The sequence below is a fragment of the Cydia pomonella genome, chromosome 28, assembly GCF_033807575.1.
Source record: "Cydia pomonella isolate Wapato2018A chromosome 28, ilCydPomo1, whole genome shotgun sequence".
NCBI classification, from domain to species: Eukaryota; Metazoa; Arthropoda; class Insecta; order Lepidoptera; family Tortricidae; genus Cydia; species Cydia pomonella.
In genome coordinates this window covers 4,016,543-4,034,471 of record NC_084730.1, presented here as the reverse complement: position 1 = coordinate 4,034,471, position 17,929 = coordinate 4,016,543, and the positions used below count along the sequence as shown (strand labels likewise).

The 17,929-nt window shown below is 35.1% G+C and overlaps 1 protein-coding gene across 1 annotated transcript; it reads left to right on the top strand.

The window, feature by feature from the left end:
* Nucleotides 1–2: 2 nt before the first annotated feature.
* On the top strand, nucleotides 3–16,136 carry LOC133533048 (synaptotagmin-7-like; the record flags this gene model as incomplete). Its single annotated transcript, XM_061871969.1, has 6 exons — nucleotides 3–50; nucleotides 2,192–2,368; nucleotides 4,218–4,298; nucleotides 5,461–5,629; nucleotides 8,933–9,145; nucleotides 9,525–16,136. Coding segments are annotated over 6 exons (789 nt in total), but the record flags the coding sequence as incomplete, so codon positions are not given.
* Between the last annotated feature and the right edge of the window lie 1,793 nt (nucleotides 16,137–17,929).

Here is a 17,929-nt window from a genome sequence, read left to right as displayed (position 1 = left end):
CGCTGGAGTACGATTTCCAGAATACGACGCTTATATTGAGGATCATTCAGGTGAGTTGCCATGCGTATCATCTTTCAGATTTTCAAGGAGAAGGTTTCCTAAAATCACCCAACTATGCTTAATGTTGATGACTTTGGTCCAAACTTTGGTTTGAACTCATATAACTTTGTTCAATCGTGACTATTATAGGAATAAATTTAAAGTGGAAAAATTACTGCCTTGAAACTCACAGCCTCTGGATAGATACTCCGGCGCTCTTCCAACTGAGTGACAGACCTCATCCATAACCAGCAAATTTTCCCACCATATTGGTCTAGGGATCCTAGCGAAATCTACCGTAAGAAACGTTACACTTCTTAAACGGCTACCAGAGCTCCAAGTCATATTGAAAATTCACCAGTTACACAGTTTTTAACGAACAGAAACGTATGCGAACGATGCTATTGAGCATAGAGAATATATGTTAAACGTGGAAATTACTGCCTTGTGGTGAGACTTAATATAATATACCTAATATAATAACTTTATTGTACATAAAAGAGCACGTTACATATAGAACACAGTACACAAAAGTTTGTACAAACATGACAGTATGGGGTGGCCAAACTTTTGACCCTAGGTAAAGTAAGCACCTGTGCCTTAGGGGCTAGGTGTTCGTCCAATTCGATGTCGTAACAATATGTTTAGATCTTCTAACCAGCAGTAAGATAATGAAACATTAAACTTATTTCTGTAAATAGTTATTTAGGAATACCCCATTATGTTAGATAATTGACTTTGCATATGATATTATAACGAGGAGATTTTTCAGTCTCATTGTATGTTGATTCCAGAGGCCGTGTATTCAAGTCCCACCCAAGGCAGTAATTTTACCACTTTTGAATTTATTCTAAGATTAATAGCATCATTCGCAGAACGTTTGCTGCTTGTAGAACTTAATTTATTATCTGAATGTCGTAACTTTTAACGCAAAATATTGAACTTATGAACCATAGATATACTGGAATATAGTTGACTGATTATTACAGTTCTCAATTCGTTGAATTTTCCAAATTCTAAATTTTATGGTGATATATATGTAAAACCCCTTTGTGAATTCGCTTTTAGGTCATAACATCGCCTTATCTAGATAAATTATACCTTATTCGCCACTAGTTTGGTGATCACTCTTTATGACAATTTTAAGCTTAATTAATTTTAATTAAAATTAAAAGGGAAAGATAAGACAAAATCGTTGGAACACGAAGCAAGTGCTTTAGGTTTTATTACTTAAATATGTATGATTAATGATAATTTGCAACTTCGAGGCAACTTCCCATTACGCTGTTACAAATTGCGATAAAACATTAGTCCACAAGGACATGGAGTCCCACAAGGGAGTGTCTTTGGGCCACTGATATTAATTTACCTATCAATCTATATAATGGACACTAGTCTAAACATAATATAGAAATCGTAATCTAGAGTCGTGCCAAGCTCCACAGACTTTCCAGTGAGAGAGTGTGGAAGTACCACCATTAACGTTGAACTCCTATGAAAATTTACTTCCATTTTTGCACTTAAATTTCTGTGCACGGCCTACTTAGACGGACTAGACTTGATTGTAAAAAACCTATATTAGATTAAAAGCTATACCTACATTGGTACCTGAAAGCTTATCTGTATACCTATAAGTGCACTTCTGTATTCTTTTTATTTATTAAAACGGGTCACAAAAATATTTGTTACTCTCGTGTGTGACAGGGAACCTTCAAGCAACTGACAATATTAAAGAAAATTTAAATGTTCCAATTTTGACAATTGGCAATGACCATTTTGTTATTACTACCTTCAATTCTCACATCTAATGTACGTTTGTGTAAATTATTTGTACCAACAAAAGAAAATACTTATGCTGCTCGGTTTGTGTTATTTTTTATGCACACAAGTATCACGTTCAAACATAATGGAAATAATTTCCTACAATTCCCGTGTTAAACAAAGATTTAAATTCAAGACATTTGAAGTTTGCTATTATTATAAAAAAAAACTTTATAAGCATTTATAAAAACACCGTCTTCAGAAAATAGTTGCAAATGCCACTCCATTTCTGGTATCTTCTGTTTGTATTTTGGTTTTCTGTGCTTATCGACGCTTGTAAGAATTTAGGGGTAACTTTATGGATATCATTTTAGTATACATGATTTTACAGGGCAAGGAGCTACCTGCAAAAGATCTAAGCGGCACTTCGGACCCTTACGTCCGAGTGACGCTCCTCCCAGACAAGAAACATCGGCTGGAAACCAAGATCAAGCGACGAACTCTGAACCCGCGGTGGAATGAGACCTTCTACTTTGAAGGCTTTCCTATACAAAAGCTGCAAAGTCGGGTGAGTTTAGTACTAAATGTTGGAGTTCCACTGGGTAGCCACTTTGGGCCTGTATTGTTTTTATTTTATGAATTGTTAATTAAGAGGGAAATATACCACAAAGAGAAAACATTTTTCCACTTAAATATTTTCCATTCTCCATGGTTTTTTTAGTACGTAGATATAAAAATAGAAAAATATATACATTCAAAAAAAAGCGAAACTTATAGACCTAGAATATATTATGCTACAGCGATCGACATCAAAATCAAAGTCATTTGTTAAGATTTAGTTAGTGGAAAACGTTTTCTCACGGAATGGAATTTTGTAGAAAAAGTACCGTTATTTCGTTAGATTCGAAAGCAAATTCGGGTATGCTCTAAAGTTTATTTAGAGTTCCACAGGGTAGTCAACTTAGGTTACATCAAGTCAAGCAACACACTCTTATTTAACCTTTTGGGGCAACAAACTTATTAACTTTATATTGTCTAGGAATAAAAGAGGTAGAGTGGTTTTACCAATGTAGCAACTTAAGGCTGTCATTATTTTGCTTAACGCTTGGGAACCAACCTCAGAGGGAGGCAATCTGAATTCATATCTTAGAGAGACTTATTAATTATTATTCAGAGAAGATGAAAGTTTAAATTGAGTTCAAACAAAAGTATATTCCGTGTGTATACCTCAATCACTGTTTGACGTTGAAAGCCTGACAAGATTCTATTTGGACTTGAGATAGAGTTGCTACAAGCAGCTTACTGCTTACGTATGGCAATAATGTGCTTCCGTCATATATAGTCAGTCAAATAAAATATCAGTCCATATCAGTCAACGAAGAATTTCAAAACATTATTTACCTATTGGAATGCTACGCGATCCTTTGTCCTGTCCTTTATTCCTCTTACGAAGCCAATGACGAAATTTAATTATCAAAACAGACTAAAGGTGTGAATGTTTTATTGTTATCAAAATATTTCATCTGGAAGATCCTTTTTAATTGCGAAATATTTCATTTTCTTCTTGTTCGATGGATTTTAACATCTATTGAAGGATGCCAGTAAAATAAATTAATAGCACTGAAAACCCACAATATGGCCAAATAATATATCATCAGATTATACAATATTATGTCCCTACACCTACTTGTTTATCAGTACCGTACGGTGTATTATACGCACAACCACCAAAACATTGTCCTCGTTGATGTGATGAAATGAAACATTCTACTGCTATCAGCTGTGTAATACAATGCAAATTAGGGTGGAAAATACTTTTTGCAAACCACCCCGTCATTAAATGTTATATCATTAAACTCCCTTGAATAAGCATAAGAATGAAACATCATTGCAAATTTTAAATGGGGTTAAACTTATTTTATGTTTATTTGTGATAATATTTAAAAAAGGGCTTAATTTGAAATATGACGGAAGAAAATTGTTATGGAATTAATAGTTTTAAAGGACGTGAATAATTATAAGGGCGTGTTATGAAAGGGGGTATTGTATTGTAGCCCGGGAATTATCCGCAACTCGATGACTAGCGGCTATTTTGCGTGACGGGGTGGGAGGTAGGCTAGTCTTGCCAGCCCAACTCCTCAAGGAATCCTATCAAACAATATTGAGGAGGACTTCTGGGTGGTCTCTCGGAGATTCGAGATGTTTTGTCCTATATGAAGCCACTACGCTGCATTCCAGGACACATGAGAGGCTATTTTCCATGCATCCTCGGCATAGGGAACTGTATATAACACCTAATAAGGCGGTAATAGTATACATTCGGTATGGTTTTCTCAATTCGGTGTCAGGTTAAGCCGTAGGTTTTTTTTAATAGTTCCACTAAAGCATTATAATATATTTATTTTTTATTATTTCAGGTACTGCATCTTCACGTATTCGACTACGATCGCTTCTCCAGGGATGACTCCATTGGAGAAGTCTTTTTGCCACTTTGCCAGGTTAGCATTAAAGTTATATTGTAATTGCGGCAGTCCCTCCAGTCTTTCCTCCGCATTTTCTGCCTGAAGACCATAAGAAATGAGGATTTGTGGAATATGTGCCGACAACCTCCGATCGCCCAAGAAGTAGGGCTGCGGAAATAGAGATGGATCTGACATTCCCTTCGAAGAGGAGCTGCGAACAGCGCCAGTATCGCGTTTGAGTGGCGGCCTCTAGGCGGAAAGCTAGCCCGCTAACGCCCCGTATACACCTGGAGGTGGAGCGCAGAGAACGAGCTGCGAGCTGTAGGACTGAGCTGGAAAGAGGCCAAGACGGTTGCTCATAATAGAAAGGGGTGGAAGGATCTTGTGGAGACCCTATGAAGGCGTGGAGGGATCTTATGGGGTGCCCTTGGACCAACAATAACGACATAATCACGACAGGATTTAGCACAGCACTGCTACAGGAGTCCCTGATGCAGATTTATTAACATGTTATGCGGCCCGATTCGAGGAAGAGGAGAAGACACGCTTAAGATCCTGGAAAGATCTTTAAAAGATCGATAACGACATGTCAAAGTTGACATTCATTTTGATTCCGCTGTGATCCCATCTACGATATTTCTTCTTCTTCTTCCTCGCGTTGTCCCTGCAATTTGCTACGGCTCATGGAGCCTGGGGTCCGCTTGACAACTAATCCCAAGATTTGGCGTAGGCTTTAGTTTTTACGAAAGCGACTGCCATCTGACCTTCCAACCCAGAGGGTAATCTAGGCCTTGTTGGGATTAGTCCGGTTTCCTCACGATGTTTTCCGTCACCGAAAAGCGACTGGTAAATATCAAATGATATTTCGTACATAAGTTCCGAAGAACTCATTGGTACGAGCCGGGGTTTGAAGTTTGAACTCGCGACCTCCAGATTTGAAGTCACATGCTCTTAGCGCTAGGCCAGCAACATTCTTCAATTATCATTCCTTATCTTATGTTATCTTAAATTATCTTATGTAATCTTATTTTATCTAGTTTTAGTATAGTAAATAATCAAATAATGTGATAGACATCCAATGTAAAATCTATGACAAGATAAAATTACTTGTAAATATAAATATTTACCAATAAATATCATATCATATCATATCTATTATATCCGTGGCTCAATAACATTATTTACAATAAAATTCCAGGTGGATCTAAGTGAGAAGCCATCTTTCTGGAAGGCTCTGAAGCCGCCAGCGAAGGACAAATGCGGCGAGCTGCTCACCTCGCTGTGCTACCATCCGAGCAACTCCGTGCTCACACTGACGCTGCTGAAGGCGAGGAACTTGAAGGCCAAGGATATTAACGGGAAATCAGGTGAGCATGTCCTCACTCTTCATTTTTATAGTTCCGTACCTCAAAAAATAACGGAACCCTTACAGAATCACTTTGTTGTCCGTCCGTCTGTCTGTCTATCTGTCTGTCAAAACCCTTTATCTCGGGAACGCGTGGAAGTATCGAGTTGAAATTAAAACCATATACTCAAGTCTACAGTCTCTTGAAGATGTGAAAAAATAAAACTTGTAAGCTAACGTAAAAAAAGATACGCCCGTTTAATAAAATATAGAAAATATGTCATTACTTCACGAGTGAAGAATGACATTCACGCGTGTATCGAACGACGTTTTTTAATACAGTTGCGAAAAAATAAGAAAAACAGCAAGGATTTTTGTCCTGGCTTTTGGCGATGGATTATGAGAGCCCGGAGTCCGCTTTGCACCTTATCCCAAGAATTGGCGTAGGCACTAGGTTTTACGAAAGCGAATTCCCCTTCAAACAAGAGGGGATAATGGGGCGTATTGGGATTAGCCTCGTTTCCTAACCATATTATTTCACTGAAAAGTGAGTGGTAAATATCAAATGATATTTCGTACATAAGTCCCGAAAAACTCATTGGTACGAGCCGGGGCTTGAACCCGTGACCTTCGGATTGCAAGTCGCACGCTTTGACCGTTGGTCTACCAGCGCTTTTCTTACCATATTTCTTACAGAGCGTATTTCTTGGTGAGAAATCTACTAATTCTTTCACTATAAGAATTTGACGATATGTCAGGAACAAATAACCGTGCTCATCACACATATACATTATACATGCCCTTACCAGGATTTGAACCCATTGGCCTCATAGGCAGGTCGTCAACTATGTATGCGTCGCGAACTAGTACACTGGGGACGCCATAAGCATTCAGAAAAATTCAACCTATGCCGTCGTGACCCCGGTGACCGAATGGTTCAGGCACCTGCCGCGATAGCAGAAGACGCTGGTTTGATTCCAGCCTGGGGCACTGGAGGCCTTGGTAGCTTTTTCTTAGTATATAACATTTATTTCAATTTATAGTCTCCGACTATAATAATGGCGAGTGTATCTTACGAAGAAGCCTGTTTAAATCAACCCTCGAAGTTTATCTACTTACTCTGTTAGTTTACACAGCTGTTTATATTTATATACTAAGATCAGTCCCTTAATAAATGGTTATTACTCGGATCTCCTCCAAATGAAGCTTCCAGCTAATTAGAAGACGCCATCTTGATTTATGATGCCTTGAAAATAAATGAAGTCCAGTGTTGTTATTCCAGACGTTTGCAAACGAGGTTTAAATTTTACTTAGAGAACAACAAGGGGTAAAAAGGGGTAAGAAGATTTTGAGTATGTTTTACGAAAATTACTAATTATTTGATTGTTTATTTTTTTTGTCACCTAGAAACCGTTATAGTTTCGTCATATCCGTCTGTCCGTCCGTCATCGGCTTCGCTCCGTGATCGTTAGTACTAGAAAGCTACAATTTGATATAGATACATATCATGATCATGCATGGCAACAGTTTTTTTTTTTCCCAGTAGTGTGGGGTATCGTTGGTCTTTTAAAACGAATATGGGTCTCCAACAACGATTTTTTGGTAAAGTTTATATTTTAGGAAATAATCAATCCGAAAGAAAAAAATTGTCCCCTCAAGGTGAGTTAAAACAACGCTAATTTTGTGGTATGTATAATCGTCTTGAGGCAAGGCCGCATATTTAGGCGCATGGCACACTGCATCTGATTCGTAAGTCGCTCCGACGTGTGAACGAGATGTCGCTTTAATACGCGCATAGCGTTGTTTCGCACACACATCGGGGCGACGTGCGAATTGGATGCTGTGTCCCATGCGCTTTAGGGACCAGCGGACGGTGGGACAAGGCTAAACATCGTTTATTTGCTCGTTTAACGGTTCTAGATGTCACAAAATTGACGTTGTTTCAATATATCTCTGTTTTAACTCACCTCGGTCTCCCCTAGTACATCACGTGATGAGAGTCATCCTAGTCGCCGCCACACAACCACACAATTTTTTTAAACGGTTCCTATTGATCCAAATTCCTCTTTTCATTGAAATATATTTCAATTCAGAGCTATCATTGTTTGAAATTAATTGACGACGGATTTTGTTGAAATATGTATTCTCAGTGAATAATTGAGTAAATTTGTCTGGAAAAAGTTGGGATAATGCTTCTTCGGCGCCGTCTGCGTTGAATGATGACATTAATGACACCCCTTTTTAGGGTTCCGAAGGACCTTCCATTTTTCATTTTTTTGTGTCTGGCTCCTGATTGTTAGGTTAAAGGGGAATATTGGCACTGCCTAAATCTAGGCTATTTAAAAATCGCTTGAGTGTATTATTTAATGATTAATGATCATCATCTTCCTCGCGTTGTGCCGGAATTTTGCTACGGCTCATGGGAGCCTGGAGTCCGTTTGGCAACTAATCCCCAAAATTAGCGAAGGCACTAGTTTTTAAGCGACTGCCATCTGACCTTCTAACCCAAAGGGTAAACTAGGCCTTATTGGGATTAGCCCGGATTCCTCACGATGTTTTCCTTAACAGAAAAGCGACTGGTAAATATCAAATGATATTTCGTACATAAGCGCTGGTGGCCTAGCGGTAACAGCGTGCGATTTGCAATCCGGAGGTCGCGGGTTCAAACCCCGGCTCGTACCAATTAGTTTTTCGGAACTTATCTACGAAATATCATTTGATATTTACCAGTCGCTTTTCGGTGAAGGAAAACATCGTGAGGAAACCGGACTAATCCTAACAAGGCCTAGTTTACCCTCTGGGTTGGAAGGTCAGATGGCAGTCGCTTTCGTAAAAACTAGTGCCTACGCCAAATCTTGGGATTAGTTGTCAAGCGGACCCCAGGCTCCCATGATCCGTGGCAAAATGCCGGGACAACGCGAGGAAGAAGAAGGAGATTTCGTACATACGTTCCGAAAAACTGATTGGTACGAGCCGGGGTTTGAACTTTGAACCCGTGACCTCCGGATTGGAAGTCGCACGCTCTTACCGCTTAGGCCACCAGAATTACTTATATTACAATAATTAGCATAAGGGAAAATAACGAAAGCCTGATGTGGACAGCTTTATTGTTTGTAATGACGACGTCTGTTGCGGATTTAAGGAGCCGACTGATTGCCAATTCGCCGGACGATATCGGCCTGTCAGTTATTCGCAAAAGCTGACAATTGCAAATACCTGACCTTTATGGTTTTACCCACCTGACAAAGCCTACGTTGCGGATTTGAATGTGTCAACCTATTAAATTATTTCATTATTTGTAACAAAATCATTTGTGAACTTTCAGATCCGTACGTGAAAGTATGGCTGCAGTTCGGAGACAAGCGCATCGAGAAACGCAAGACCGCCATCTTCAAATGCACACTCAACCCCGTCTTTAACGACGCCTTTTCGTTCAACGTCCCTTGGGAGAAGATCCGTGAATGCTCGCTCGATGTCCAGGTCATGGACTTCGATAATATTGGGAGGAATGAGCTCATTGGACGGATACTTTTGGCCGGTATGTTGAATATCTTATTTATCATCGTCTAAATCTTCAAATGATACTTTTGGCCGGTCAGTTCAATATTATTCTTCTTTATCATCTCGTACAAAAATACGTACCCTTTTTAAGTACCACACCGACCAGTAGAAATCTAGTGGCGCTCCCTTCTTTAATAATGCCTGTTGAATCTAGAAATTTCCATATACTTTGCGCTGTAATGTGGTCTCCTAAGGTTGCAATACGTACCGCCCTAAATAGTTACTCGTTTTGACATTTGTGGTCCACAGAAACAGCAGATGTGAACTGCTGTCTCCTCTGGCTCCTGGCAGTTTCGCTCCTCAAATTTTACTCTGTTACTCCAGCTTCCTTTGTTCATTAAATGTATTTCTTACAGGGAAAAACGGTTCCGGCGCCACAGAAACCAAGCACTGGCAGGACATGATCACCAAACCTCGGCAGACCATCGTGCAGTGGCACCGCCTGAAGCCGGAATAAGTTGTTAAAGTAACAGTCGTCGGCAGGACTCCTGAACTACTGCAATACACGCGTATTTAGCTTTAGTCTTGAAACTTGCGGGATGAAGGCTTTATGACATTTGAGTGTAAAGCTATTCAAATCATTAAGCATATGTCTTAAATATACTGATGTAAATCGTCTGATGAAAGCTACCATGTCTCGGGCCGTATAACTCATTGTGATCTTGAATCTAATTTAGTCTGATGACTGAATGAAAGCGACTACGAACCGTGAGTCTCGGCGCGTAGAAGTTTTGAATCGACTGCCTGAAAGCCGCTATCTACGAGTATGTGACTGTTATTTTCAAATAACTTATTGAGTCTTGAACCTACATCTGATGACTTACTACTCTGAGTTTTTGTGTCTTAAATCTATTTTAGTCTGATAACAGTGATAGACTTGATTAGGTACTCCATGAAAGCTACGTTTATCTAACTCTTATTGCTAAACCACAATTCATTGAATCTTAATTCTGACTTCTGAGCCGTTTATTGAGTCGTAAATGTACTTTAGTATGATGAATTCATGAAGGTTATTATACCACGTTACATTAGATTCTCAACCTTACGAATAATTCTTAAAATTTAGGAAAAGATATCAGTTTTTGATATAATTGTATTCAAACCCGATAAGTCGTAGAAATCTTGCTTAGGAGAGTTACAACAGAGAACGTCAAGATAATACGCGTGTATTGAATCATTTGAATCTAAGTAAAGAGGTACGTTAAGTCATACGTAGTAAGTGTGAGTGTCAACACACAGAGCGCTTGTATTAAATGCAGTAACTTGTATTTAAAAAGTAAGTCATTCATCCTGTCATTGTTAGTTATTAATAGCTATTAATTTACAGACGAGTTAGATGTTTGAAAAGGTTATCCTTACACTTAATGTTTCAAAGAATATTAAATTAATAATACCCTAAAAAAGTTTAAGGAATCGGTTACTCTTTTTCATCTAATGCTTGAATGTTTTTAAAAATATAACTGGTGTAACATCAGAGAGGAAAAATAAGACGACTTTGCCCATAGAGTTAATGACTGTGGGGCAAAGTAAATAATATTGAAATAGGTCGTGTGTTTAGAGAAATATGATAGTATCATGATTTTTTTATAGAATATTTATTTTAGTTCAGGGATCTTGTCGGCAATGAAAATAAAACGTCATAAGACTGAGCGGTTAAAGGTTTAACGGTAAAATCCGTTCTGAAATCTCACTTGACGCTGTGCACGACTTTTTTCTTTGATCTGTTTTCATGGGTTAGTCGCTTTGGTCTTTCTATATTTTCGGTATTCGTCACACCAATTAGAAGTTTTAATAAAAAGTACGGAATAGGACAAATACTGAAAATTTTGAAAACAAAAGCGAATGATTATGATAACAATAAAGTTTGTATCTGTCAATGCTTTTAAAAAACTTTATTTAATTTAAATTTTATCGCACAGTACTCTTTAAAGTAACGTAGAATTAGTTTTAACTCAGCTCGAGTATTTCTTTTCATACAATATGTTTGTATGAAAATTTCATTAAGCTTAAAAGTTGAATCAATGTTAAGATTTGAATAAATTGTTAGAGGTATAAAATAATTGTTAAAATGTAGAAAATATACGGGAAATGTCGAGTTCGCATCGCACAAAGAAAAAAGTAGTTTTTATTTTATATTTGCGAAAATGAATATAATTTATATCACAATATTATTTTATTTACCCTGATCTTATTTTAACATTGCCCATAAATAGATAAATAATTAAAGGCAAGAAAAGTTTTTAAAGTTAAAAGGGCTGGCACAAATTAATTAAAAAAATTTAAAAGATTGTATTTGGATACTGCCAAATTATTACCGAGACTAGAAAAATGCAATTTTGCCATATTTTAGAATGGGCTGTTATTGTTGGGTAAAAGTAATACTATGCTAGTCGAAGAAAAAATCGTGCCGTAAGACAATTTTCAGGGTATATAATTTATACCTTGTATGTATTTTGAATAAGTGAGTACTCGTTTTTCATTTGATTTTGCATTTTATTATGATCCTGTTCTGGATTCTTGGTTAATTATAATTTTATCTAATAGAATTATGCTTTTATAACTGAAATTCTAAATTAATTAATAGAAATGTAACAAATAGGACGAACGTGTCATGGTTGGTCAATTTTAGGTGAGTGTAAAAGTAATGTTAAATGGCAAAGTTGACAAAAATGAAAATCGAAATGGTCAATGTGAATTGATTTTTTTAAATTAAAAAATGGCGGTTATAATCTTTTATAGGTAATCCGTAGAAGTCGGATGTCTGTTTCTATTTAATTTGAATATAAAAATAAATCATGAAGTTATGATAAAGAATACGTATATGTAAAAGATAAAAGTTAGATTTAAAGTGCTTGTTGTTACATGTTAAAGCTTATACATTCCGTAGTTCATCGGTGTTGAGGTAATGGAAAAATCATCAAAATTCAAAATATTGTATACATTTATATAAAGGATTTTATAGAGAACGTAGAATAGGTGTACCCGATTACCTGATGATGACACATAGTCCTGAGGTTTATAAATATTTGAGTGTCTCTGTCTCTGCGGAGATTTTGCCTTAATATCTTTGTCAGGCACTCAGAAAAGCATTTCTATAAACATTTTGCCGCCCTTCTTTTCATTTCATTTGATTCTTGGTAATTACAACATGTTAACATCATTTAATAAATAAATTATATATCATTATATTTATAGCAAAAATCTATAGTATATTGTATACTATCTTGTCTCAATAAACTTTGTTTTGTACATAACCATTATAATCAATTCAACTTTGGCAATGATGTGTCATTAATTTTATATAGTTGTTTTCTCTGTAGGTATTTATATACTATATGTGATATATCACACCATTCACAACATATTGTATACTATCTTAATAAAGACGATCAGAAGTCACTGGTATATCTCATAGAGTTAATGTTGCAACTGTTTTTATGCTTTATACATATAAGTGACGATGCTTTAAAAAAAATATGCGTAATTAGTGATTTAAAGGGGTGTAACGCGACATAATTTTATTAGTTTTACCTTACCCGACGTTTCAAGGTACATATATATACAAAACGCGAGAGTTTAATTGTTATATATTAAGCACTTATATGCAAAAATAAAATTATAAAACTCAGGATTTTGTGCCATAATTTGTAGTTTGTTGTCATAGATATAGTCAGTTGAATGTTTATACATACCTAAATTAGTTGCATTCAAAAACAGTATGTTAGACTATTTTTTTATTAAGTCCTACTGAGCTTTTAAATCCGATTTTAGAACCTAAAGCCAATCAGAATAGGATAAAGTTAGTAGAATGTCTGTTAAGGTAAAATAATAAATAGTCTAGAATTAAAAATTGATTCCATCTATACTTGACGCATTGAAGGATTTCATCAAGCAATTACGTAATTTTTTAGTCGTTTTGTAGGTTATAAAGTGTCGTTTTTATTGTTTTTATTGTGTGTTGCATCAGTCAACTGGTTGGGACTAGTTTAACGCTTATTTGGTACGCATTGCATGTCGCAAAGAAATCGAGTATTTGTGAAATCTATTTACTTAGGACTAGCTTTGAAAACAGTTGAAAATTATTTCTTGTTCTCTTTGACAAAAAGGAAAGCTTACTTAAAGTCAGGCCTTGTATTCTGGTTTTCTTTGAAATCTTAAGTTATATATAATAAATACTAAAGTACTGCGCAAAAAAACTGAAGAATAAATTTAAAATTGATACAATATATATAGACGGTATTTTTTTGCGTTAAAGTTTAAAGAATAATTATTGGGTCTTCTATAAATGTTTTTTTTTCTCGGAGAGCAATTTAAAAAAAAACATACCTACTCAAAGTGGGTGGAAATAGTGACATTAAAGAGAACGTTCAGTAAAAACCTGTACATAAGAATAAGAATAAAACGTTTAAGCGATCTTAAACGTTTCGAATCGGATTCAGATTTATAAAAATCTAATTAGCTAAGAACTATATATTTTTTACCGTCGTATTTTCGCGTAGGTGTTTCGCATAACCTCTCTTGGAAGGCTTTTTAATTATTTTTGCTATGTATTTATAGTGTTAATTTAGTGTGCTGCTGAATGCTTAGCTAGTGATCATCATTTTATTTCGGCATATCCAGAAGGGCGTATTTAAGCGTTTACCAACAAAAATAATCGTAAAATATTGACGATTATCAAAAAACTTAAACCTTTGCCTGTATTATTTTTAATAACTTTATATTTTCTAAGTTAAACATAAAAAAGCGATATTGTCGTATCATTTTTAGAGTGCTTTAATTGGTGTTAAATCCTATGTAATTTTTTATAACGGGCAAAAAATTGGTTTCAAAGTTAATTCAATAATAATTGGCAAAATTGAGGAAAAACGTAAATATGTTTTATTTCTTTCCATAAAGTTCTGTTAAATTAAAATAGACGTCAATGTTTTTTGAATGAATGCGTTAAATATTGAAAACGCTTAAATTTAACCCGATATCACATAAGGGCGTAAAGAGTTAAAAATATTGTAAGTATTAAAGAAAGGTCAAAATGAGAGGAATTATTCTATAAATGTACATAAAATAGAAAAACAAACGACGCCGTGGAAGGCTCATTACAATGTTTTCATAGCTAGGTGTAACATTTTAAAAGAAATATTTTTATCTTCCGATCATACTACCTCTTTATTTTAACTGAAATATATAATCAACAGGTTTTAAAGAAACTTTTATAGCAAATGGCATTAGAAAAATAGAGCTCAGAGAAACGGTTCGGGAAAAAAATACCGGAGAAAAAAAACGCTATCTTCACAAAGGTTAAGGATAAAGTCACAGATACGGTTATATTGAAAGCAAATTTGGATCATATTCAAAATCATTTTGATACGCCTATTTTTCTAATATCATAATTGTTGCTTTTTATGAAAAAGGACAATCACATAAAAACGCTTTTCTAGTACAACGTTTAGGACATATCAATAAATTAATTTCTGATAAACATTTCAAATAAACATATTTTCTGGAAATGTTGTTTTAAACTAAGAAAAGAATATAAATATTTTTGCGCACTATATAAAAATAAATTTATTTTAAAACTTTTTTTAATGCATTCGGTGTTGCTTATTTGTCATTTACTAGCTCACTGAATATTCGATCGTGTTTGGTGATTTACTGTTGTTACGATTACACAATTCATCGACCAATGTAATCAGAAATGTAATCGTTATGTCACCGGTCGCGCCTCTGCCGGACGATGTTGCTAATAAAAACCTTTACAGTACATATGGGGCTACTTTATAGCACTAGTGCGAGAAGTAGCATATTACGTTACTGTGTCGAACATTTAAAGGGCCATATGTACTGTAAAACGTTGTACGATACATGTGCGAATAGGTAATTCGCAACTCGTGTCGATTTAAAACACTCCCTTCGGTCGTGTTTTAATTTATCGCCACTCGTTTCGAATTTCCTATTTTTCGCACTTGTATCGTAATGTACTATAATGTGTTTGAATCTGAATGCACTTAGGCTTTTATTTAGACGATCGCCATTTTGGAGCTTGACTAATGTCATATTTACGAGTTCTTATAATTAATACAATTCCATTTAATGCCCTAAAAAAATATAAAAAAATACTAATTATGATCGATATTTGTCAAAATACGTATTTGCCAAAATACCTTTAAAAGAACAATAACGGTTAATAGTTGAATTGTTTTTATCTGTATTTATTTACAAACAAATTGTACATCATTTTATTTCAAAGCCATAAATCGTAAATTCGAATTGGTTTGACCTTATATGAATGATAATTTCGCATATATTTGTCTCTTTTAAAATCATTTTTAGGGTTCCGTAGCCAAATGGCATAAAACGGAACCCTTATAGTTTCGCCATGTCCGTCTGTCTGTCTGTCTGTCTGTCTGTCTGTCTGTCTGTCTGTCTGTCTGTCTGTCTGTCCGAGGCTTTGCTCCGTGGTCGTTAGTGCTAGAAAGCTGAAATTTGGCATGGATATATAAATCAATAAAGCCGACAAAGTCGTACAATAAAAACTAAAAATTTAATTTTTTTTAGGGTACCTCCCCTACACGTAAAGTGGGGGTGAATTTTTTTTTTCGCTTCAACCCTAGAGTGTGGGGTATCGTTGGAAAGGTCTTTCAAAACTAATAGGGGTTTTCAAGAAACATTTTTTGATGAAGTGGATATATTCGGAGATAATCGCTCCGAAAGAAAAAAAAAATGTGTCCCCCCCCTCTAACTTTTGAACCATAGGCCCAAAAAATATGAAAAAAATCGTGGAAGTAGAGCTTAAGAAATACATTAAATGAAAACTATAGCGGACATGATCAGTTTAGCTGTTTTTGAGTTATCGCAAAATGTTTTCCCTTCATAGTAAAAAGACTTACTTTAATTAGGTACTGATTATGAAAATTTGCCTATTTGTTTAACTCGGGTGAAAGGTACCATTTATTACACTTTAAGCTCCAGTTTAGCTTATTGTGACGGAAGAGTAACTACGGAACCCTACACTGAGCGTGGCCCGACATGCTCTTGGCCGGTTTTTTTAAATTAATTAATGTGAGATTATCGTCTAATGGGCAAACACGCATTGTTAAAGTAAATCAAATAAATTCGGCTCAAACGTGTGTATAATCGCAGTCGATGTCTATTTTGTGCAATATTATAATATTAAATGTTATTATTAGGACAATTGTGATTTTAACAATATAGTTGATTAATTTATCGTATATAAATAAAAATAATAACTTTTTAAATATGTAATATCATTGTAATATTAAGAAATCAGTGTTTAGCTATAGAGAGTTAATAACATGTTTATAGATTGTTACGTTTAAAATGATATGTATATCTTTATTTATCCGCATAACAATGAAATATCGGTTTAACTACAATACCACGTATTTCAAAACAATATCGCCTTGTAAACATAAATTAAAATTGTATAAAAATGTACAACTTTGCCCGTGGGAATTTTAGATTTTACTATTAATTTTTGTGTACTCTTAAATATGTTAACTCTTTCATATTTCAGAGAAATATTTCTTAAAGAAATAAATCATTAAAAATTTAGGGCAAAGTTATCTCAGACAAGCTGGGCATATTTAAATAATTAATCAGTGACGCGATATTACAAATATTGTGGTAATGTAATTAACGATAATAAACGTCTTCGATGGTAATTTTTTAAAATTTTAAATTGTCACGAATTTTCTTAGTTTAAATTTTAATTAGATGTATGGTATACACCCATTAACAAGTGTTGACAATCGTTAGGTATTTATTGAGATTATTCAAATATAAAATATTGAGTTAATAGTGTTTCTTTTTCTCTTCCTCCTCACATTGACTCTACCTAATCATTACTTTATGTTACATTTAGGTTAATCTACTCCGAATCAGGAGCTCCTTCGATACTTAGAGAAGAAAAAAAAAAGATTCTTAATTTCTATACATTTTGTGTTCCTTCTATTCCGTTAGCATCATACAAAGTCTGCAAAATGGATGACGGAATGGAAATAAAAAACCTAGGACATTTTTCTCCTATTAGGATGGAAAAAGCTCGAAAAATTACCAAATTAAAAAAAATTGCCCACGTACATTCGCCATAGTATGGCATGTTTATATTCTTCTTCAATCATTTTAACACTTGGATGTTACAACTCGTTTTAATAAGTTGAACGAAAAGTTACAAAAAATTGTTTGTATGTGTGTTCGCTTGATCGCGATCAGATAGCGTCTTTATGACGAGTGGCGGGACGCATCCTATGCGAAACACGGTGTCTGAACAGCATGCAAATATTATGTTTACTTACATGCACGAGTAGTCAATGTTTATGTTCACATTACCCTGAATATCGCCGATTAAACTGCAAAACTTCCTTCTTTTACTTCCTTAAATGTCATGTTAAGAAACTTGTTCCTCGATAATATCGGTTGCACTTGCAATAAACCTGTTTATGATGACATTACTGCATGTTTTAAGCTTTTCAACAGCAACGCCTTTTACGTGATCACAAAGGGTTTTGAGGCTTTTACTGATAAGTCGTATTGAATTGACTGCATTATTCTTTTTTTTTTTATAGGACATTATTACACAAATTGACTAAGTCCCACAGTAAGCTCAATAAGGCTTGTGTTGAGGGTACTTAGACAACGATATATATAATATATAAATATTTATAAATACTTAAATACATAGAAAACACCCATGACTCAGGAACAAATATCCATGCTCATCACACAAATACATGCCCTTACCAGG